We start from the raw sequence: 17,441 nt of genomic DNA on the forward strand, positions 1-17,441 counted from the left end.
GAGCTGCTACCACCCCCCATCATTTTAAAAATCTCCTCATAATATTTATTTTGACATTGTTTTTGTTCATGTTTATTTTTTACCACTTTTTACATGCGTTTTTGTGATGCCATGTTTGTTGTTCTTTGTTTGTTTGTTTTGTTTTGTGTAATTTGTACAGTGTTTTAAACGTGTTATAAAGTTTAACTTGACTAAGCGAGCATTTATGATGCCTGAACTTCACCAAAGAATAATTAACTATCCTTGACTGTGAAGCTTAACTTAATACATTTAAGTCAAGATTACCTGACACACAAATACTCGAGGCTGAACTGCAACGATCAGCAGATAATCGGTGGTTGTTGGGTCATGGGTTTGTCAGTGTCAGCTTTGAGCCTGCGTAACAGTTTCCCTCAGAAACTCTGAGGTGGTAAGCACATAACAGACATAGTTCATGCCAGAGGACGCGGCAACTTCTCCATCTGAATGTCAAGCTGTTTCCAAGAGGAATCAGGCTCTTGTGATGTTTGCCGTCTGCCTCGGGCTACACTTGACCTAAGTGAAATTTTCAGAGAGCAGCTTCAAACTGAGATGCCACAGATGTGTGATGGTTTTATTTATGTTTAAGGATTCTGATCTGGCTAAGAAAAATAAATATCTGCGACAAACTGTCTCAGATGGGATTCATCTGAGGGTGATCTCATTCATCTTTCACACTGCAAACTCTTCTGAGCTGTGATCCATAATTTAGGCAGAGAAACCTCACCATACACACTCAGTTTGACTGCACAAACACGATGCCGCTTTGCCTCTGAATCAGACCTGCAGGATGTAGAGGAGCTGGAAACAACAATAACAACAAAAGACAAAAACAAAACAAAAAAATCTGTTTTTGCGTCCAATAAAACGATTTCATGAAATTTACATGTTTTTCAAGCTGATCTTCATAAGAAGACCTGGACAAACCAGTCATCCAGAGTTGTCTGAGTAACCTCTTTGTTCCTTATGCAGTCATAGTGTAAATGGGCAGAGCCAACAGATCCAGAACAGTTCTACCAGGACCAGTAGACAAGTAGACGTTTGGTCTTCATGTCCAGAACCATGTTTGGTTATCTGCATTTCAGCAGAAACACCTCAGACCCACTGTCAAGCACAGTGGAGGAGGGGTGATGGTCTGGACCTGGACATGTGAGGATATCTGTCTGACAGCTGAGGATTGGCTGAAACTGGGGCACGTGCATATATGGGAATGGATGAAAAAAGTGGGCGTGTAGAGGGCGGGATATGAGGCGGATTCAGCTGCGCAACCTTCCAGCTGTACTGTGATTTATAAAGCGAACATTGCGTTCAGGTGTACGTGCACATGGTTTTATAGATCCGGATTTTTTTTTTGTGCCCGCCATTTTCGGCTTTTGGGTGTACGTGCACTTTTAGTATGAATCCTACGCACTCCATTTTAAATGAGGCTCCTCAACCTGACTGAAATGCTGGGGTGGGACCTTCACAGAGCTGTGGAGAGTTGGAGTTATTTGATTCCAAGCCTTTACTTACATGTGCCAGCCAGTTCTCAGGCTTCTGCCCTAACAATAACGCGAGCCTCCTGTGCTGGGAGCTCTGGTAATCAACAGGTTCCACAAACATATCTAGCTGATATTTGAGAACGACATGGTCTCTGCTGTCTTCATTGTAAACCAAAGCTTTCCACAACAATCATGAGTCAGACTAAACATTTTCAGGTTTAACAGGTAATAATACAAAATCATTAAAAATAATGAAGCCAAAAAGCATCTAAATAAGAGGTAATGTGATGCTGGTTGCCAGGCAACAGCAAAGGGAATGTAGTGAGTGAGGATATGTCTCTTGTATCAGATGAGAAATTCATGAAACGTTTGCTGAGTCATAACTGCATCAAAGGGAAAGTTAAAATTTAAGAGCACTACACACGTGAAAGAGAGTGCAGAAACTCCAGGGGATCATGGGACTCTCATGACAGACACCACTTCTTCACCTCCACTGAGCATATAAAACCATTTTGCATTTGAATTTCTCCATTTCCCTGTTCTTACATGACACCTCAGTTGGCTCATCAGCCGTTTGCCATTCCCAGGGGAGCTGAGCAGATGGAAATGCCTGACGGGTCTCATATCTGACATAACAAAGAAAGCCATGACTGGTCACATGACCGATAAGCTCCTTCTGCTTTGCAACTACACATCCCAGAGTGAAAAACTAGAGTCCTGAAAATGAGATCGCTCAACGTGGAACAGGATGGGTGACTTTTCTGCTGCATTCCGCCGTGGCTCGACGCATTCCTCTCATCACAGTCAAGGATCAAGGATCTGTACTTCTCGATCCAGGATCCAGTGGAAAAGGTGACTGTCCTCTGCAGCATGCTGTGTTTCTGACAGTGAATTCTGGACACGGATTCTATATCCACAGTTTACAGTTGTGTTTAAAACGGGCGTTTTGAAAACTAAACTGATCCACGTCTACTTCAGCTTTTGTTGGAAAAGATCTCCATCCACACTATTTCACCACAAATGCACGTCACATGACCATCCTTCCTCTCATGAAAACAACCTGCGTTGCTGGTTGCTGCTCTTATACTGCCTTTCCTCCTGCAGATTTCAGTCCATCCATCCATCCATCCAGCCATCCATCCATCCATGTAAACCACATCAAACATCTGTACAAAACTTGCTTTTTCCACATAAAGAACATATCTAAACTCCGCCCCTTCCTCACTTTCTCCGATGCAGAAAAACTTGTCTCATCTCATCCAGGCTCAACTACTGTAACAGCCTGCTCATCGGTATCCCGAACAAACACCTCCAGAAACTTAAATTCATTCAGAGCTGTGCTGCCCGAACTCTGATGAAAACTTGCAAATACTACGTCGACCCCAGTCTGTGGACATTTTAAAAAGGGGCTTAAAACTTTTTTGTTCAGGAAGGCTTTCCCTGGTCTTTCATAGATGTCTTTATTGTCTCTGTGCTTTTATGCTTTTACTTCTGGTTTCTTATGTGTCTTGATTTCATTCCTTTTTAGGGCCCGAGCACTTACAGTGCGAAGGCCCTATTGTATCTGTAGGATTTTTTTTTTTTCCGACAAAATGAAGCCTCCCTGAACGTGCCCAATTCACCAAATTTTGCACGCAAGCCAGGCCTGGTGAAAAATTTGATATTTAATGGTTTGCACGAATGGGCGTGGGAAAATGGCTCAACAGCGCCCCCTAGAAAACTTTGTGCCTCAAGCCCCACAATACAGTTTTACGTACATGCACGAAAATCGGTACACACCTGTATCATGTCGCAACTTAAAGAAAAGTCTCTTGGCACCATGGCCGCAACCGAACAGGAAGTCAGCCAATTTGACTTAATCGTGTAATTTTGGTGCAATTTATGCCATTCCTTCAGCAGTTATTACGGCCCGAACCGTAACGTGCACCCAGGTGTGTTATAAATCAAAATGTGCGTCTCCATCCTGCGACGACGCGCATTACTTTTCTCATTCAAAAGTGTTACAGTGGCGACGCTAGACGCCAAAAAACGCGCCCCCGCTTCATCTGATTGGTCCATATTTGATAGGTCCTACTTTCTGCCATCACTTTTCAATGGTTTGGTATAAAGAGTCGTGGGTGGTGTCATTGGACTCAGTTTTGAGTCCTTGAACATAATTGGTGCAAATTAGCACTGCCCCTTCTTCTGATTGGTTGATATTTGATAGATCCTATTTTCTGCTATAACTTTTGAATGGTTTGACATAGAGAGTCGTGGGTGGTGTCATGTGACTCGGTTTTGAGTACTTTACCTTCATTAGCATGAATTAGCCCCGCCCCTTTTTCTGATTGTTTGATATTTGATAGATCCTATTTTCTGCCATAACTTTTGAATGGTATGACATACAAAGTTGTGAGTGCTGTCATCGGTCTCGGTTTTGACTCCTTCACCTTAATTGGTGCAAATTAGCCCCGCCCCTTCTTCTGATTGTTCGATATGTGATAGTTCCGATTTTCTGCAATAACTTTGAATGGTTTGACATAAAGACTCGTGGGTGGTGTCATCGGACATGGTTTTGAGTCCTTGAACATAATTGCTGCAAATCATCCCCGCCCCTTCATCTGATTGGTCGATATCTGATAGTTCCTACTTTCTGCAATAACTTTTGAATGGTTTAATAGAGAGAGTCGTGGGTGGTGTCATCCGCTAAATGTCAAGGCCTGAAGAATCTACATGCAAGTAATACAAGCGCTTCCACTGCAGCATATGAGGTGCCGTGAGGGACATAATTCTGAATTAGTGTTCATAAACACATATGAAATCCAAAACCTTTTATACACACAGGTGAAATGCTCTTACACATACAACTGGAAATGTTCATAAACACATATGAAATCCAACTCTTTTACACACTATACTGAAAACTTCTCACACTCACTTGTGAAATCTCTCATACACACAGGTGAAATGCTCTTATACATACAACTGGAAATGTATCCACTCACATATACAACTGAAATGTGCTCACAGATACTACTGAAACGCTTTTACACAAACTAATGAAATCTACTCATATATACAGTTGAAAATTTTTCCTCTCACACACAGTGGTGAAAATCTTCTCACAAACACAACTGAAAATTTTCTCACAAACACAACTGAAAATCTTCTCACACACAGTGGTGAAATCTTCTCACAGACACAACTGAAAATCTTCTCACACACAGTGGTGAAATCTTCTCACAAACACAACTGAAAATCTTCTCACACACAGTGGTGAAATCTTCTCACAGACACAACTGAAAATTTCAGTAGAAACGGAAGTCATTTCAGTAGAAACGGAAGTCATTTCAGTAGAAACGGAAGTGGGTTGTTTAGCGTGATTTTTTTTTTTTCCTGGCAGTTATTTTGACTGATTGATATAGCAATATCTTCTCAGCAGCATACAACAACTCTGACTGAAGAAAGAACTTTACTCAATAATATTAGCTTCAGCAGAGACTGCTGGATGAGCCTCACGTCACTTTTCCCATCACAGTGTTCTGTCTGATGCTACCCGTCGAGAAATGCTACTTTGTGGTTCTGCGCCATGATTGATTCACATGAGCAATATTAAGTCTAATAAAGTTCCTAAATGTCGGTTTCCATTATTTTTATATTAATTGCCCAGCCATAGTGCTTTTATTGTATTATTAATTTAAATGAATGTATATCTTTAATTTGTTTGTGCGAGTGCGAGTCCTGCAGTAGGTGGGCACATTTTGAGTGTATCCACTATGACAAAGTCCCACATTATAAGTGCCAGAAAAGTGGCTAACTACTCTGTTTGGCATTTTGTTGTTGTTTGTGTTCGTTAACTTTTATTTATTATTGTTATTGTTATTATGTTATTAAATGTAATTTTCTGAACTTAGCACTCTTCTTTTGAAACGACAAATTGAGACAATTTGTTTGTTTGTGTGCCTTTACTTTTATTTCTTATTATTTTATACTTAGCCTATTATCAATCCAAAAATAGTGATCACAAAATTGATAAATTGGGGGGTGTAAGTATGCTGACATTCATCCTGCAGTGGCAGTGAGGTGATTAGTATCTTACCTGAATGCATTAAGTGACGGGAGCATTATTTGATAGGATGTTACTGGACTATCAAATTATGCTACCATTAAATAGATTTAACATGGATGATATGGGATGTTGAGTATTTGATCCTTCAAAATACACTACCCATGACATGAATTGCATTACACTTTGTGAAAATTATATGATAAATGGAAAAATAAAAAACTATGTTATCGCTTTATTTGATATTCATTCCGTTATTGGCCTTTATTTAACCAGGCAGGTCATTAAGAACACATTTTTATTTACAATGACGGCCTGGCAAGAGACAAGGACCACTTGGGGAAAAAGGACGTGGGCTAGGGAGTAAAACAGTAAAATTGTAGCTCTACAAAGGTAGAAAACCATTAGGTAGCATTTTTTGATATGGTAGCAAGAATCGATAGACAGACGCTATCGGTTTATGCGGTGGTAGCATTTTTCGACGAAGCAGCAGAAATCGACAGAACAGCGGCAGCGGCAGCTTTCTGCCAGTATTCCATGTGCGAAAGCACTTTTGGGTTTGATAACGTGGTGTGCATCCTCTCAAAACTGTAGTTGTTGCCGTTGCGGGATGCTATGCTATGGCGCAGCTGCCGTGATGGAAAAAGTGATGTGCGGCTCATCCAGCACACCTGCACCGATCTGCACTCGCAGTCACCGGGGGGGCGGGGCTGTAGCCCCGCAGTTGTAACACCTAACAGGGTCCTTATAGTCTCTGCTGAAGCTAATATATTATTCAGTAAAGGTGTTGCTTCAGTCAGAGTTGTTGTATGCTGCTGAAAAGATATTGCTATATCAATCAGTCAAAATAACTGCCAGAAAAAAAAAAATCGCGCTAAACAACTCACTTCCGTTTCTACTGAAATGACGTCCGTTTCTACTGAAATGACTTCCGTTTCTACTGAAATGACTTCCGTTTCTACTGAAATTTTCAGTTGTGTCTGTGAGACAATTTCACCACTGTGTGTGAGAAGATTTTCAGTTGTGTTTATGAACATTTCCAGTTGTATGTATAAGAGCATTTCACCTGTGTGTCTGAGAGATTTCACAAGTGAGTGTGAGAAGTTTTCAGTATAGTGTGTAAAAGGTTTTGGATTTCATATGTGTTTATGAACATTTCCAGTTGTATGTGTAAGAGCATTTCACCTGTGTGTATAAAAGGTTTTGGATTTCATATGTGTTTATGAACACTAATTCAGAATTATGTCCCGCACGGCACCTCATAGCAGCACGCCTGAACGTGCACAAGGGTGCGAGGGCCCGTTCATCGCTGCTTGCAGCTTTAATTAGTTTTACAACCTTTAGAGTTGATGACTTCAGTCCAGTGATCTTTGTCCTCTCAGGGAGTCGTGTCCACCTATAGACAGGTGTTCTGGTCCTCATAAACAGAAGTCTCCAGATGTCTCAGGTTTGAAGGTTTCCTTCTCCAGACTGCATGTTACAGATGTTTCCACAGATGTTCAACAGGACGCAGATTAATAGAAGGACACCTCAGAATAGTCCATTGTTTGGTTCTGAGTGGTTATTTGCTGATTTTAGTAAGTTGGGTCATGATCATGTTGGAGGACCCATGACCTGTGACTGAAACCAAGCTGTCTGAGACTGGGCAGCAGATTTGTCTCCAGAATGTCTAGATTGTCTTGAGATTTCATTGGACCTGCAAAAATTCAAAACAGCCTGTGCCAGACGCTGTAAAGCAGCCCCAGAACAGAGCCTCCTCCATGTTTCACAGAGGATTCAGTCTCCTTTTCTTTGAATGACTCGTTTTTTGGTCTGTGAACATAGAAATGATGACCAAAAGCTTGAGTTTTGTCTCATCTGTCCAAAGGACATTCTCCCAGAAGCTCTGGGGCTTGTCAGTATTATTTTTTTGATGTTCTTCCAACAGTGGAGTCCTCCTCGGTGGTCCATTTTGGTTCCAGCAGTGATGGATGGTGTAGTCTGACACTGATGGACCTTGAAGGTCACCTTGGAGTTTTTCTGGGCCTATTGGTGACTAATATTATATTAATATTAGTGATGTCCCGATCAGGTTTTTTTGGCCCCGATCCGATTCATTTGATTTTGAGTATCTGGCGATACTGAGTCCTGATCCAATACTTTTGTAACACATAAAAAAAAGAAAAAATGCAATGCAAAATAAACAGATCCAGGTTGTTTTTATTTTATCATTTTGCACTTAAACTGAGCCATTCTCTTTGAGGTAGCTTGAACAGTCAAGTAATAATAGTGCAATTATTAACTAGTAAAAATAGTACATATTTATAGATACATTTGAATTAAATAAAAACAGCAGCTTAAGTTAAAATACCCAGCAGGCATGTAAACAAATAAGCAAATGTGAAACAGCATCATAAAGTAGGGCCAGTAATGTGCTTTTTAGACTGTACTCTTACTTCTTACTGTCCTTTCCTGGCTTAAAGAATAAAATGTTTGTGTTTGAAGTGACCTACAATCTTCCTCACGGTAGCAAGGGTGTCTATCATGCTGCGTGGAGAAAGCAAGCCCTCCGCTGTAACACTGCTGTACGCATGTGCAGATCATCAAAAACAAACCTTACTTTATTGAACTCACTTAAGTGACACAGCCCAAACTCTGCACCCCCACCTCACCATAGGGTTCTTCATATTAGCAGCGTTGTTGCGCAAAATTACGTGGACCCGTTGCTTGTTGATTCACCAGTTGTTTAGCATTTTTTCCATCATCTATTTGATGCGCTTATCAAAATAATAAGAATAAAATACATATCCGATCCCTGATTGGGATGCAATGTTCGATTTCGATCAAGTCTGAAACAACGTGATCGGGCCCGATTTCTGATCATGCGGTCGTGACACCCCTAGTTATTATGGTTACCAAACTGATTGTATGAGTAATTATTCTTTAGTTAATCATTAGACTGATAAGTGATTTTATTTAATTATATCTGCTTCCTCTGCCTCCAAGTAGACAAAAGAAAACGATCAATTAGTGCAATGTTTCTCACTGTTTCCACGACTGAACGGGCAGTTTTCTGCTGTTTGAAACTGGATCTTAAAGCAGAGTCATCACATCAGCACTTTACAGTATCTAAACACACACACACACACACACACACACACACACACACACACACACACACACACACACACACACACACACACACACACACACACACACACACACACACACACACACACACACACACACACACACACACACACACACACACACACACACAGAAGACAGCTCAGCAGTTCACAGACTTCAAAGTGTGAACACACACTGACAAACCGACTTCAAAGACACTATTAGCACACACACACACACACACACACACACACACACACACACACACACACACACACACACACACACACACACACACACACACACACACACACACACACACACACACACACACACACACACACACACACACACAGCAGTCTCTTTCACACTGCTCCAGCGTCCTCTCATACTGAGATCTCACAGTAAGATGAGTTTCTTAGGTTTGAAAGAGAAAATGTTATTTTTATTTTTCAAGTTTCAACTTTACACCAAAGTGGGTTTCAAATTCCCAGTTAAATTGGGAATTGATCCTCATTTGATAGATGCCAAAGTTCCACCGGTGACTGGATGGACCCTGACATGAGTCTTAGAGCTATGATGACCACACAAGATCACCAGACGTCAACCAAACACTGATCAGCTGTTATTGGAATATTGATCTGAATATGTTAGAAATCAGAATCAGAATCAGAATCAGGTTTATTAGGTCAGCTTAGAAAACAGTTTTTGACTTTGGATACACCGGCGGCGACACGATGGTATTGTGTGCCTGTTTTCCAAAGGGTAACACTGGGATAGGGGGGGGGGGGGATACATCTTCACACTGAATATCATACAATACACAGTATCAAGTTGCAAAAAAACACCTCAGCAGCACACAGAACAACAGACATCACAAGACTTGCATGTGGGGGGGGGGGGGTCCCTGCACAGTACATCCAAGTGATCGCCGTCTGGCGCTCGAACCCGGAGACTGTTGGGGGGGGGCTGATAAGAGGGGGGAGCCGAGGAAGGCGTTTGAATTGAGGGAATTGTGTGTGCTCAGTAAGTGTCTCTGTGAAGCGATGAGTCCGTCCGTGAACCTCCGTCCAGATCTGCTCCCAGCCAATGTCCTTGATGTTATCAGGCGGCTCGGTACAGTTCTGCAACAGGGATCCGCAGGTGTTCGTGGGAGAGGGGAGGGTTAGTGGGAGGCAGAGTCATCTTGTTTACATTCCACCAGGAAGATTGTGACCAGGAGCGGTCGGTCCAGGGCCGCTCTGTCAAGGGCAAATGATAGAATCAGCAATTATTTTGAAAACAGGCAGCCTCAGTAATTTTCCGTCTGCCTTTCAGTCTCTGGTTCATCAGCGGCGACTCCAATCAGGCGAATTGTGATCAATTCCGGCCAAGCTGAGCTCCCAACTTCTCCAGGTTGTTATCAATCATGTTAATGAGCTCAAAGACCCCCGCCAGCCTGCGGTTCTGTTCAAGAATCGCATCCAGCTTATGGGCCTGCTCCCCAAACGTAAAAGTCAGAGCGCTGATCGTTTTGCTTGATCCTTCTGCCACGTCCGGCAGCTTTGAAAGAGCCGAGGCTGCCGACGACTAACGCATTTGTCGATACATCAGGAAACCCCCACCTCCGATCATGAGGATAATCAGGAGAAATCCTGCTATCATAAATCCAAATATGTAGGCATCTTCTACGTCCTCGATGGACATGGTCGCCATGCACAAAGGCTTCCAACATTTGTAGGAATCCATTGTATATCCAGCAAAAAATGTCCCATCCGGGCAAGAGGGCTCCCTTACCCCCTGTCTTCTTGTTGCAAAAATTTGGTCAATTGTGCTGAGAGACCAGTTAATCAATTCCATAATTGTAATTTCTGAGGAGTGAAAAGAAGAGAACTCTGAAGACGAGAAAAGCAAGGAGTAGCGGGGCAGACAGATAAGGGAGAGGGAGCAGAAAAGCGTCCGCCTTCGTCGAGAGCCGGAAGAAGAAGAAGAAGAAATGTTGTATACTGCAAAAAATAAATAAATAAATAAACTAGCAAAAAAAAATAAACAACCGCTTATTTCCAGGTGAAACCTTGTTGTTCAATTACATGTCCATACCGCAAGATATATTTATGTTTTTGTCAAAAAATGTTCCAAAACTGGAGAAGAAAAATGGAAAAAGATGAATTTTAAATCAAATTGCTTAACAGTAACAATAAAAGACCCCTTCTGAAAAAAATGAAGACCAAAAACAAGAAACTAAACTCCTGAATCAAAGTGGAAACTGAAACTTTGGTATTGTTGTTTGTTGAAACAGTCACCATCAACCATTGCAGCCTAAATCCCTCTTGCAGAGTAGTCGCCACAGCGGATCATAGAACATCGATTTGGCCCGATTTTACGCCGGGTGACCTTCCGACACACAACCCTGCAAAATTGGGGTTGCATCCTGGCTAATTAAGGCATATAAGACACATTTAACACATTTAACAGTACGCAATCAGTAGATAATATTTTAAACAAGGAAAATAATCTATATCCACATATAACACGTACACACAAAGATTTGCCATTTAAACACTATTACAGTATTGTCAATGTAGCATCTATGGTGCTGCACAATATATTGAATATTTAGTAAATATATATAAATAAACATAGATACATGTAGAGTATGTATCATTTTGTAACAAACTAAGTCACCTTCAGAGTTAGACTGTTTCTCTGTTCATATTACAGGACTCACTGTTTTGTATTTGCGAGCCTTGAAGTCGTTTCCTCGTTCACACTACATGACTGACCATAGATGGAGGGTCCCACACAGCAACTCGGTCACCAGACGGGTTTATCAACAAACCAAAACACCAGCTGTTAATTTGACAAGGATTTCTATTTCAGAGACCAGAACCTTGTTCTCTCATTGACTGTGAGAACAGTAGCTCCACTCTGAGATTCCTTCAAATTCTCTGAAACCTTTTGATGCTTGTTTGTTCTAAAGATCAAAGATCAATTTTACACCGATTAACATTTTTATGAAATTGCTTAAAAGTTTTTTGAGACAATTTGGTGAAGCTCTGTCCATTTTTACGCCTGATGACCTCCACCACTCAGATGATTTTTTTAAAATACCCTATCATGTCACTGTCCTGTTGATGAGGAATCCAAGTAGTTGTTGATGTTCCTCCAGGAGTTCTTTGTGGTACTGCTTACCTTTCTAGCCCTTTGGCACCCATGTCCTAACTTTTTTGAGATGTCACAGCTTTCAAACTCGAAAAAAGATAATATTTTTCATTAAATGGTCAAATGTCTCACTTTTAACATCTGACATATTTTCAATAATCTATTGTCAATAAAACAAGCCTCATTGATATTTGCAAATCTTTGCAGTTCTGTACATTTTAGTCTCCCAACAGCTGTTAATAAATGATTAAAACAGAACAAACGTCCTTCACTGCACTGTACGTGATCAAAACATTGAAATGAGTCCTCCATCAGTCGTTCTGTTGTCCTGGTGCAATGCAGGAAACACAGGAGCATGAATGCCAGCAGATAAATTACCAACAAACTCGGCTGTCTCAGAATAAAATCACAACAAAAACTTGATCCCATCCCGTTAAAGTCTGGAAAACGAGGCTCTGTGTTAATGATAAAGTACAACCTTGAGTTGGAGACAACCAGCGTGCGTCAGTCACTCATGCCACAGAAGACCCAGAGATGACAACAATGATGGATGGAGGAGGAAAGGAGAGCAGGGAGATGAAGGCGACATATCGGAGTCATAAATGAATGAATATAGACAGAAGTTTGGTAAACCAACACCTTGATGCTCTCCCACTCTCCACAAACACAAATCACGACATTTCTGATTAATGTAGAGAGAGGAGGAAAGCAAGGAGGGAGGAGGAGAAGAAGACATAGATGGAGGACGAGCAGGAAAAAAAGAAAACAAGGAGATGAGAGGACACAGAAGAACTAAAGGAAAAGTTAAAAGATGTGGAAAGAAGGGGCTAATTCAGGCCAATGAAGGTCAAGTACTCAATACCGAGTCCCATGACACCACCCACGAGTCTTTATGTCAAACTATTCAAAAGTTATGGCAGAGAAAAGTTTTCTAGGGGGCGCTGTTGAGCCATCTTGCCACGCCCATTAATGCAAACCATGAAATATCAAATTTATCGCCAGGCCTGGCTTGCGTGCAAAATTTGGTGCCTTTTGGGGAACTATCAAATATGGACCAATCAGATGAAGGGTGGGCGCGCTTTTTGGCGTCAAGCGTCGCCACGGTAACGCTTTTGAAAGAGAATAGTAATGCGCGTCGTCGCAGGATGGAGACGCACATTTTGATTATAACACACCAGGGTGCACGATTACTTATTCAAAATGGCCGACTTCCTGTTCGGTTTCGGCATGGCGCCAAGAGACTTTTCTTTAAGTTGTGACATGATGCAGGTGTGTACCGATTTTCGTGCATGTACGTCAAACCGTATTGTGGGGCTTGAGGCACAAAGTTTTCTAGGCGGCGCTGTTGAGCCATTTTGCCACGCCCATTAATGCAAACCATTAAATATCAAATTTTTCGCCAGGTCTGGCTTGCCTGCAAAATTTGGTGACTTTTGGGGCACGTTTAGGGGGGCAAAAAGGCCCTCCTTTCATCAGAAGAAAGAAATTATAAAGAATACAAAATTCCTACAGATACAATAGGACCTTCGCACTGTAAGTGCTCGGGCCCTAATAACAAACGAAAGTGGTAAGACTGTATCCATAGCAACAAGACAGGACAGTAATTATGAGATGAGTCAGGGTCAATAACTTTACATCTTATTGTGTTTTGATGCCGGTTTGGTTTCAGTGATTCTTGTTAAACCTCTCTTGTGATATTTCATAGCGATTTGTCCAACAGGGAAGGATGAAGGTTTTACTTCAGCTGGAGCTCTTGGACACCGGAGCACATCTAGTACTACGCACGTGTTTGAAACATTGAATGTAGAGGAAGTTTTCAGTGTCTTCAGTGAATGTATCTCTTTATTGTCGTGGAAACAGAGTTTCCATGGTAACCTTTGACCATGTGGTTCTATCAACTGTCTTGATCCAGTGTCTTCTGAGGAATCCGAGCTCTCTGGCATCCAGCTTAGACTTCCTCCTTTGTCCTTTAAACACGGATGTTCCTCCGGATTCCTGGACTAGTTTCATCATGACTGAACTGCAGAAAGATATCTCAAAAACTCAACGAGTCCTGGATGCTGCTTTTGTAGCAAATTAAATTAAATCGCTGAGACTTTTTTGAAGCGTATCAAAGCCCTGAAACATTGAAATTGAAATAAAATAAAATGTGTGCTGTGAAGATCATCTCCTCTGCTGCACATGTGGTGCCGAAACATGTCAACTAAAAACCGAAACCGAGGAACCAGTCTCTGATGAACGGGGCGCAAACATCTCAGACCTCATCTCATCTTCAGCTTGGACAAAAAACAATGGAAGCAGTCGCCACCGGGGTTTTAAACTTCCTGCGTTTGCACTGCTTTTAGCACTTTGGTCAGGCTCGGCTGTTTTCAGATGTGCTACTGAAATAATTTTGACCTTGTAGCTCATGACATCGGTCCAGCCGTGGTCTCACCTGAGTCGGAGCTGTACATGTAGGCGAACCGGGTCCAGTAGAAGTGCTCCAGAAGGGCCATGAGGGGCTCCTGCAGCTGCGGCCGCAGCTGCAGCACGAACTGGTTGTTGGTGTGGACGGGGAACGACGGCGTGACGAAGCACACGTGCAGAGACCCACAGAAGGACATCAGCATGTTCACCGTCCGCCGGTCGTACAGGCCCATGATGGCGTACACGCCCTTCGAGAACTGGGAGCAGACTGGAAGAGAGGAGAACGCTGATTAGTTTGTTGGACTTCCCGGAGATACAGAATATACCGTCTGAGAGCAGCTGAGTTCAGACTTCTGCCACATGACTTTACTGTCATCGTCATGTGTCTTAATGCATAAAAACAAAAAAATCTAATTCAGCAGAATCTCATACCAAAGAATTTTTGGTTCAAAATGGATTTACAGTCATCAATTATTGTTAGTTTGTCGTCTAACGACGTTAAAGGTTACTTATATTTATATTTAAGATCTGAGGGGTAGGCAGGACAATCATGCATTTGTGCTTTTAACCAAACATCACAGACCACAGCTGAGAAAAGGAAATGTCCTGGGGATTCGTTCCTGAGCAGGAAAATCTTTTGTCAGGAGGTTTGAGTCCCAGGACACCTCCAGAACATCATGAAACACATTATAAACATTTGTTTAGCTGTCTATGAGTGAAATAATACCCTCGTGTGAATGTCTGGCAGTTGTGAGTTAATTTCGGAGCTCATTGAAGTTCAAGCAGAGATGCTGTCTGCATTATTTGATTCAGCTGGACAACCTTGTTCATGTCCTTTATTGTCATGAATACCTCCACTGATTTCACTGAAAACCACTGAATCCAGATGAGCCTTTCCTGGCTCTGGTGTTCTGCTCCATGATCTCTGATCTTGAGGATCAGAGAGGCCTCCAGAAATCACGGTGCTCTGCTCCATGAACTCTGAAGCCTTCTCGGATCTACATATGGCTGCGAGCTCCCCATCTCACAGTCAGATCTGCATCCTCGCTGCCGTCTCCACGACTACAACCCCACTCTGCTTCACCTTCGTCTCATCCCTCAACTCTTCAGCGCCTTCTTTCTTTTACATTGTTATTATCTAAAGATGCACGTCTGTTGTAACCAGTACTCGAGTTGTAAAAAAAAATCAGGGGGGATGGTGGATTTTATCGTATGGGGACAGATAATTTGTGCTGATTACAAATAATAACAAAACACCTGCAAAATACTGCAGGAATGACTAGTAGTTAAATGCAGCCTTCTGTAAGCTTTAAATATCCACTGGGCTTACATCAAATACATCAAAACACAACAATAAAAAACAGTTTTCTGAACTTATCAATATGACTCTGTCCTTCACAGGATAAGTAAAATGGATCACTGCAAAAACTCAACATCTTAACAAGATTATTTGTCTTATTTCTAGTTAAAATGTCTCATATAGTAAAAGAATCTCATTACACTTAAAACAAGACTCATCACTGGAAAAAACAACAATTTTCACCTGTTTCAAGTAGATTTTCACTTGAAATAAGTAGAAAAATCTGCCAGTAGAACAAAATTGTTTTGCTTGTAATAAGAAGATAAATGTTGTCCCACTGGCAGATTTTCCTACTTATTGCAAGTGAAAATTTACCTGAAACAGGTGAAAATTGTCAAATAAGTTATTTTTCTGGTGTTATTTTTCTGGTGTTATTTTTCTGGTGATGACTCTAAATGTTGAAATAGCAGTAAAACCACATTCATTGATGAAATGACATAAGGGATGGAAAGGGGGGATGGCAGTTTTACAGGGGGGATGATTTTGACTGTTTTTATTTCAGAGGGGATGCCATCCCCCCTCATCCCCCCTCAACTCGACTACTGGTTGTAACCGACAGAAGCACAAGAAAATAGAGATGAACCCTACATGACGATCTGGTGAGTCAGAAACACTGCAGCCTGCTCGTTTTAACTTCTTCCTCTCTATTTTAACGTTTTAATCCATGGTTCGAGGTTTTCCCATCCATCAGTCAGCTGTCAGGAGCTAAGCAGGTTCAGGACCGTGGGCCCAAAGAGAGCGAGACCCGTGACATCAACTCATATTCTCTTCAGATAAACAGGGAATGTTGACCCTGAATTCATACCAGCTCAACCGAATCAATTCCCCCGTCCAGTGTATTTACTCAGCTCTCCATCGTCCTGATCATCTCTTTCCAACACTTCTTTTAAAGCTGCACTTTTTTTAATCCAGATGAGTAAAAAGCAGCTGCTTCACAACCTTCACACTCTCTGATTTAACCATGCTGTTTCTTAAAGTTTATTTTGTGTTCTAATCAACTTGGTCCTCATATGAAGATGTTCACCGCCTGTCAGGACAGGGATTTCAGAATGTGCTAAACCCTGTAATTTGTCAAGCTCGTTTACTGTTATCTGCTTTTCTGATTTTGAATCCCAGAGTTACGCAAGACAGCGAAATCTCTGTTTAGTAATAGGCTGAGAGCTGATGAAGTGTTCTTATCTTGGTGGTAAACAGACGTCATTTTGCTGCTGACTTATCTGCAGCCGTGTAGCTGATGAAGCGCTGTTTCCCGCCTCACACAAAAGCCGTCCTCATGGTTTACGCTCATCCTCACAAAAGCTTTAATCAAATTACTCTCCGTGCAGAGCTCCTTCACAGTCAAGGATTAAGTCTTAAAAAAGCCTAAATAGTCGTGGTGCAGAGGCACAGCAAGTCACTCTGTAAATCACAGGCTCGTTTCTGCTCCTCTGGGATTTAGACTGATGAAAACGTGTCTGAGGGATCCGTGTAGTCCCTCGTAGAACCATCATCTGGACAAAAGCAGAATTATGTCAACATCAACACGCTTTAATTCTCCAAGGCAGCTGTCAGTTAGGGCTGGCACAAAAATGGATAAATGTTAAAAAATAAAACCAGAATAATCACATGCAGCATCCAACTGACCAGTATACCTCACATACTGTATCCCATGATACAATGCACAAACACAAATGCCAGAGCAGAGTGTAAAGGACACCATGTTCATGAATGCCAGGTCTTTGTTGATGTTAGGAGTTGTCTATATAAGTAATCTATACATTGTACATCAATTATTGAACCAAGTTGGAACCAAAAAGAAGAAAATGTAATCAATACCCCCTCACTGTTTCCCCAGAGGGTAAGTTTGAGCCAGCTGATGCTGATCACGGACCGCTGTCGAACC

The 17,441-nt window shown here is 41.7% G+C and overlaps 1 protein-coding gene across 3 annotated transcripts in view; it reads right to left on the reverse strand.

Annotated features, from left to right (window-relative positions):
* Positions 1 to 17,441, reverse strand: part of LOC133459986 (glutamate receptor 1-like) — a 123,843-nt gene that overhangs the window by 65,583 nt on the left and 40,819 nt on the right. For all 3 annotated transcript variants that reach the window (XR_009784080.1, XM_061740442.1, XM_061740441.1), the window contains exon 3: positions 14,228 to 14,467. Coding sequence is in view for 2 of the 3 variants with exons in the window: in XM_061740442.1 (XP_061596426.1) it covers positions 14,228 to 14,467 (240 nt within the window). In the remaining variant the exon portion in view is untranslated. The remainder of the gene's footprint in view (positions 1 to 14,227; positions 14,468 to 17,441) is intronic.

This window comes from Cololabis saira, chromosome 14 (genome assembly GCF_033807715.1).
Source record: "Cololabis saira isolate AMF1-May2022 chromosome 14, fColSai1.1, whole genome shotgun sequence".
In the NCBI taxonomy this organism is placed as follows: domain Eukaryota; kingdom Metazoa; phylum Chordata; class Actinopteri; order Beloniformes; family Belonidae; genus Cololabis; species Cololabis saira.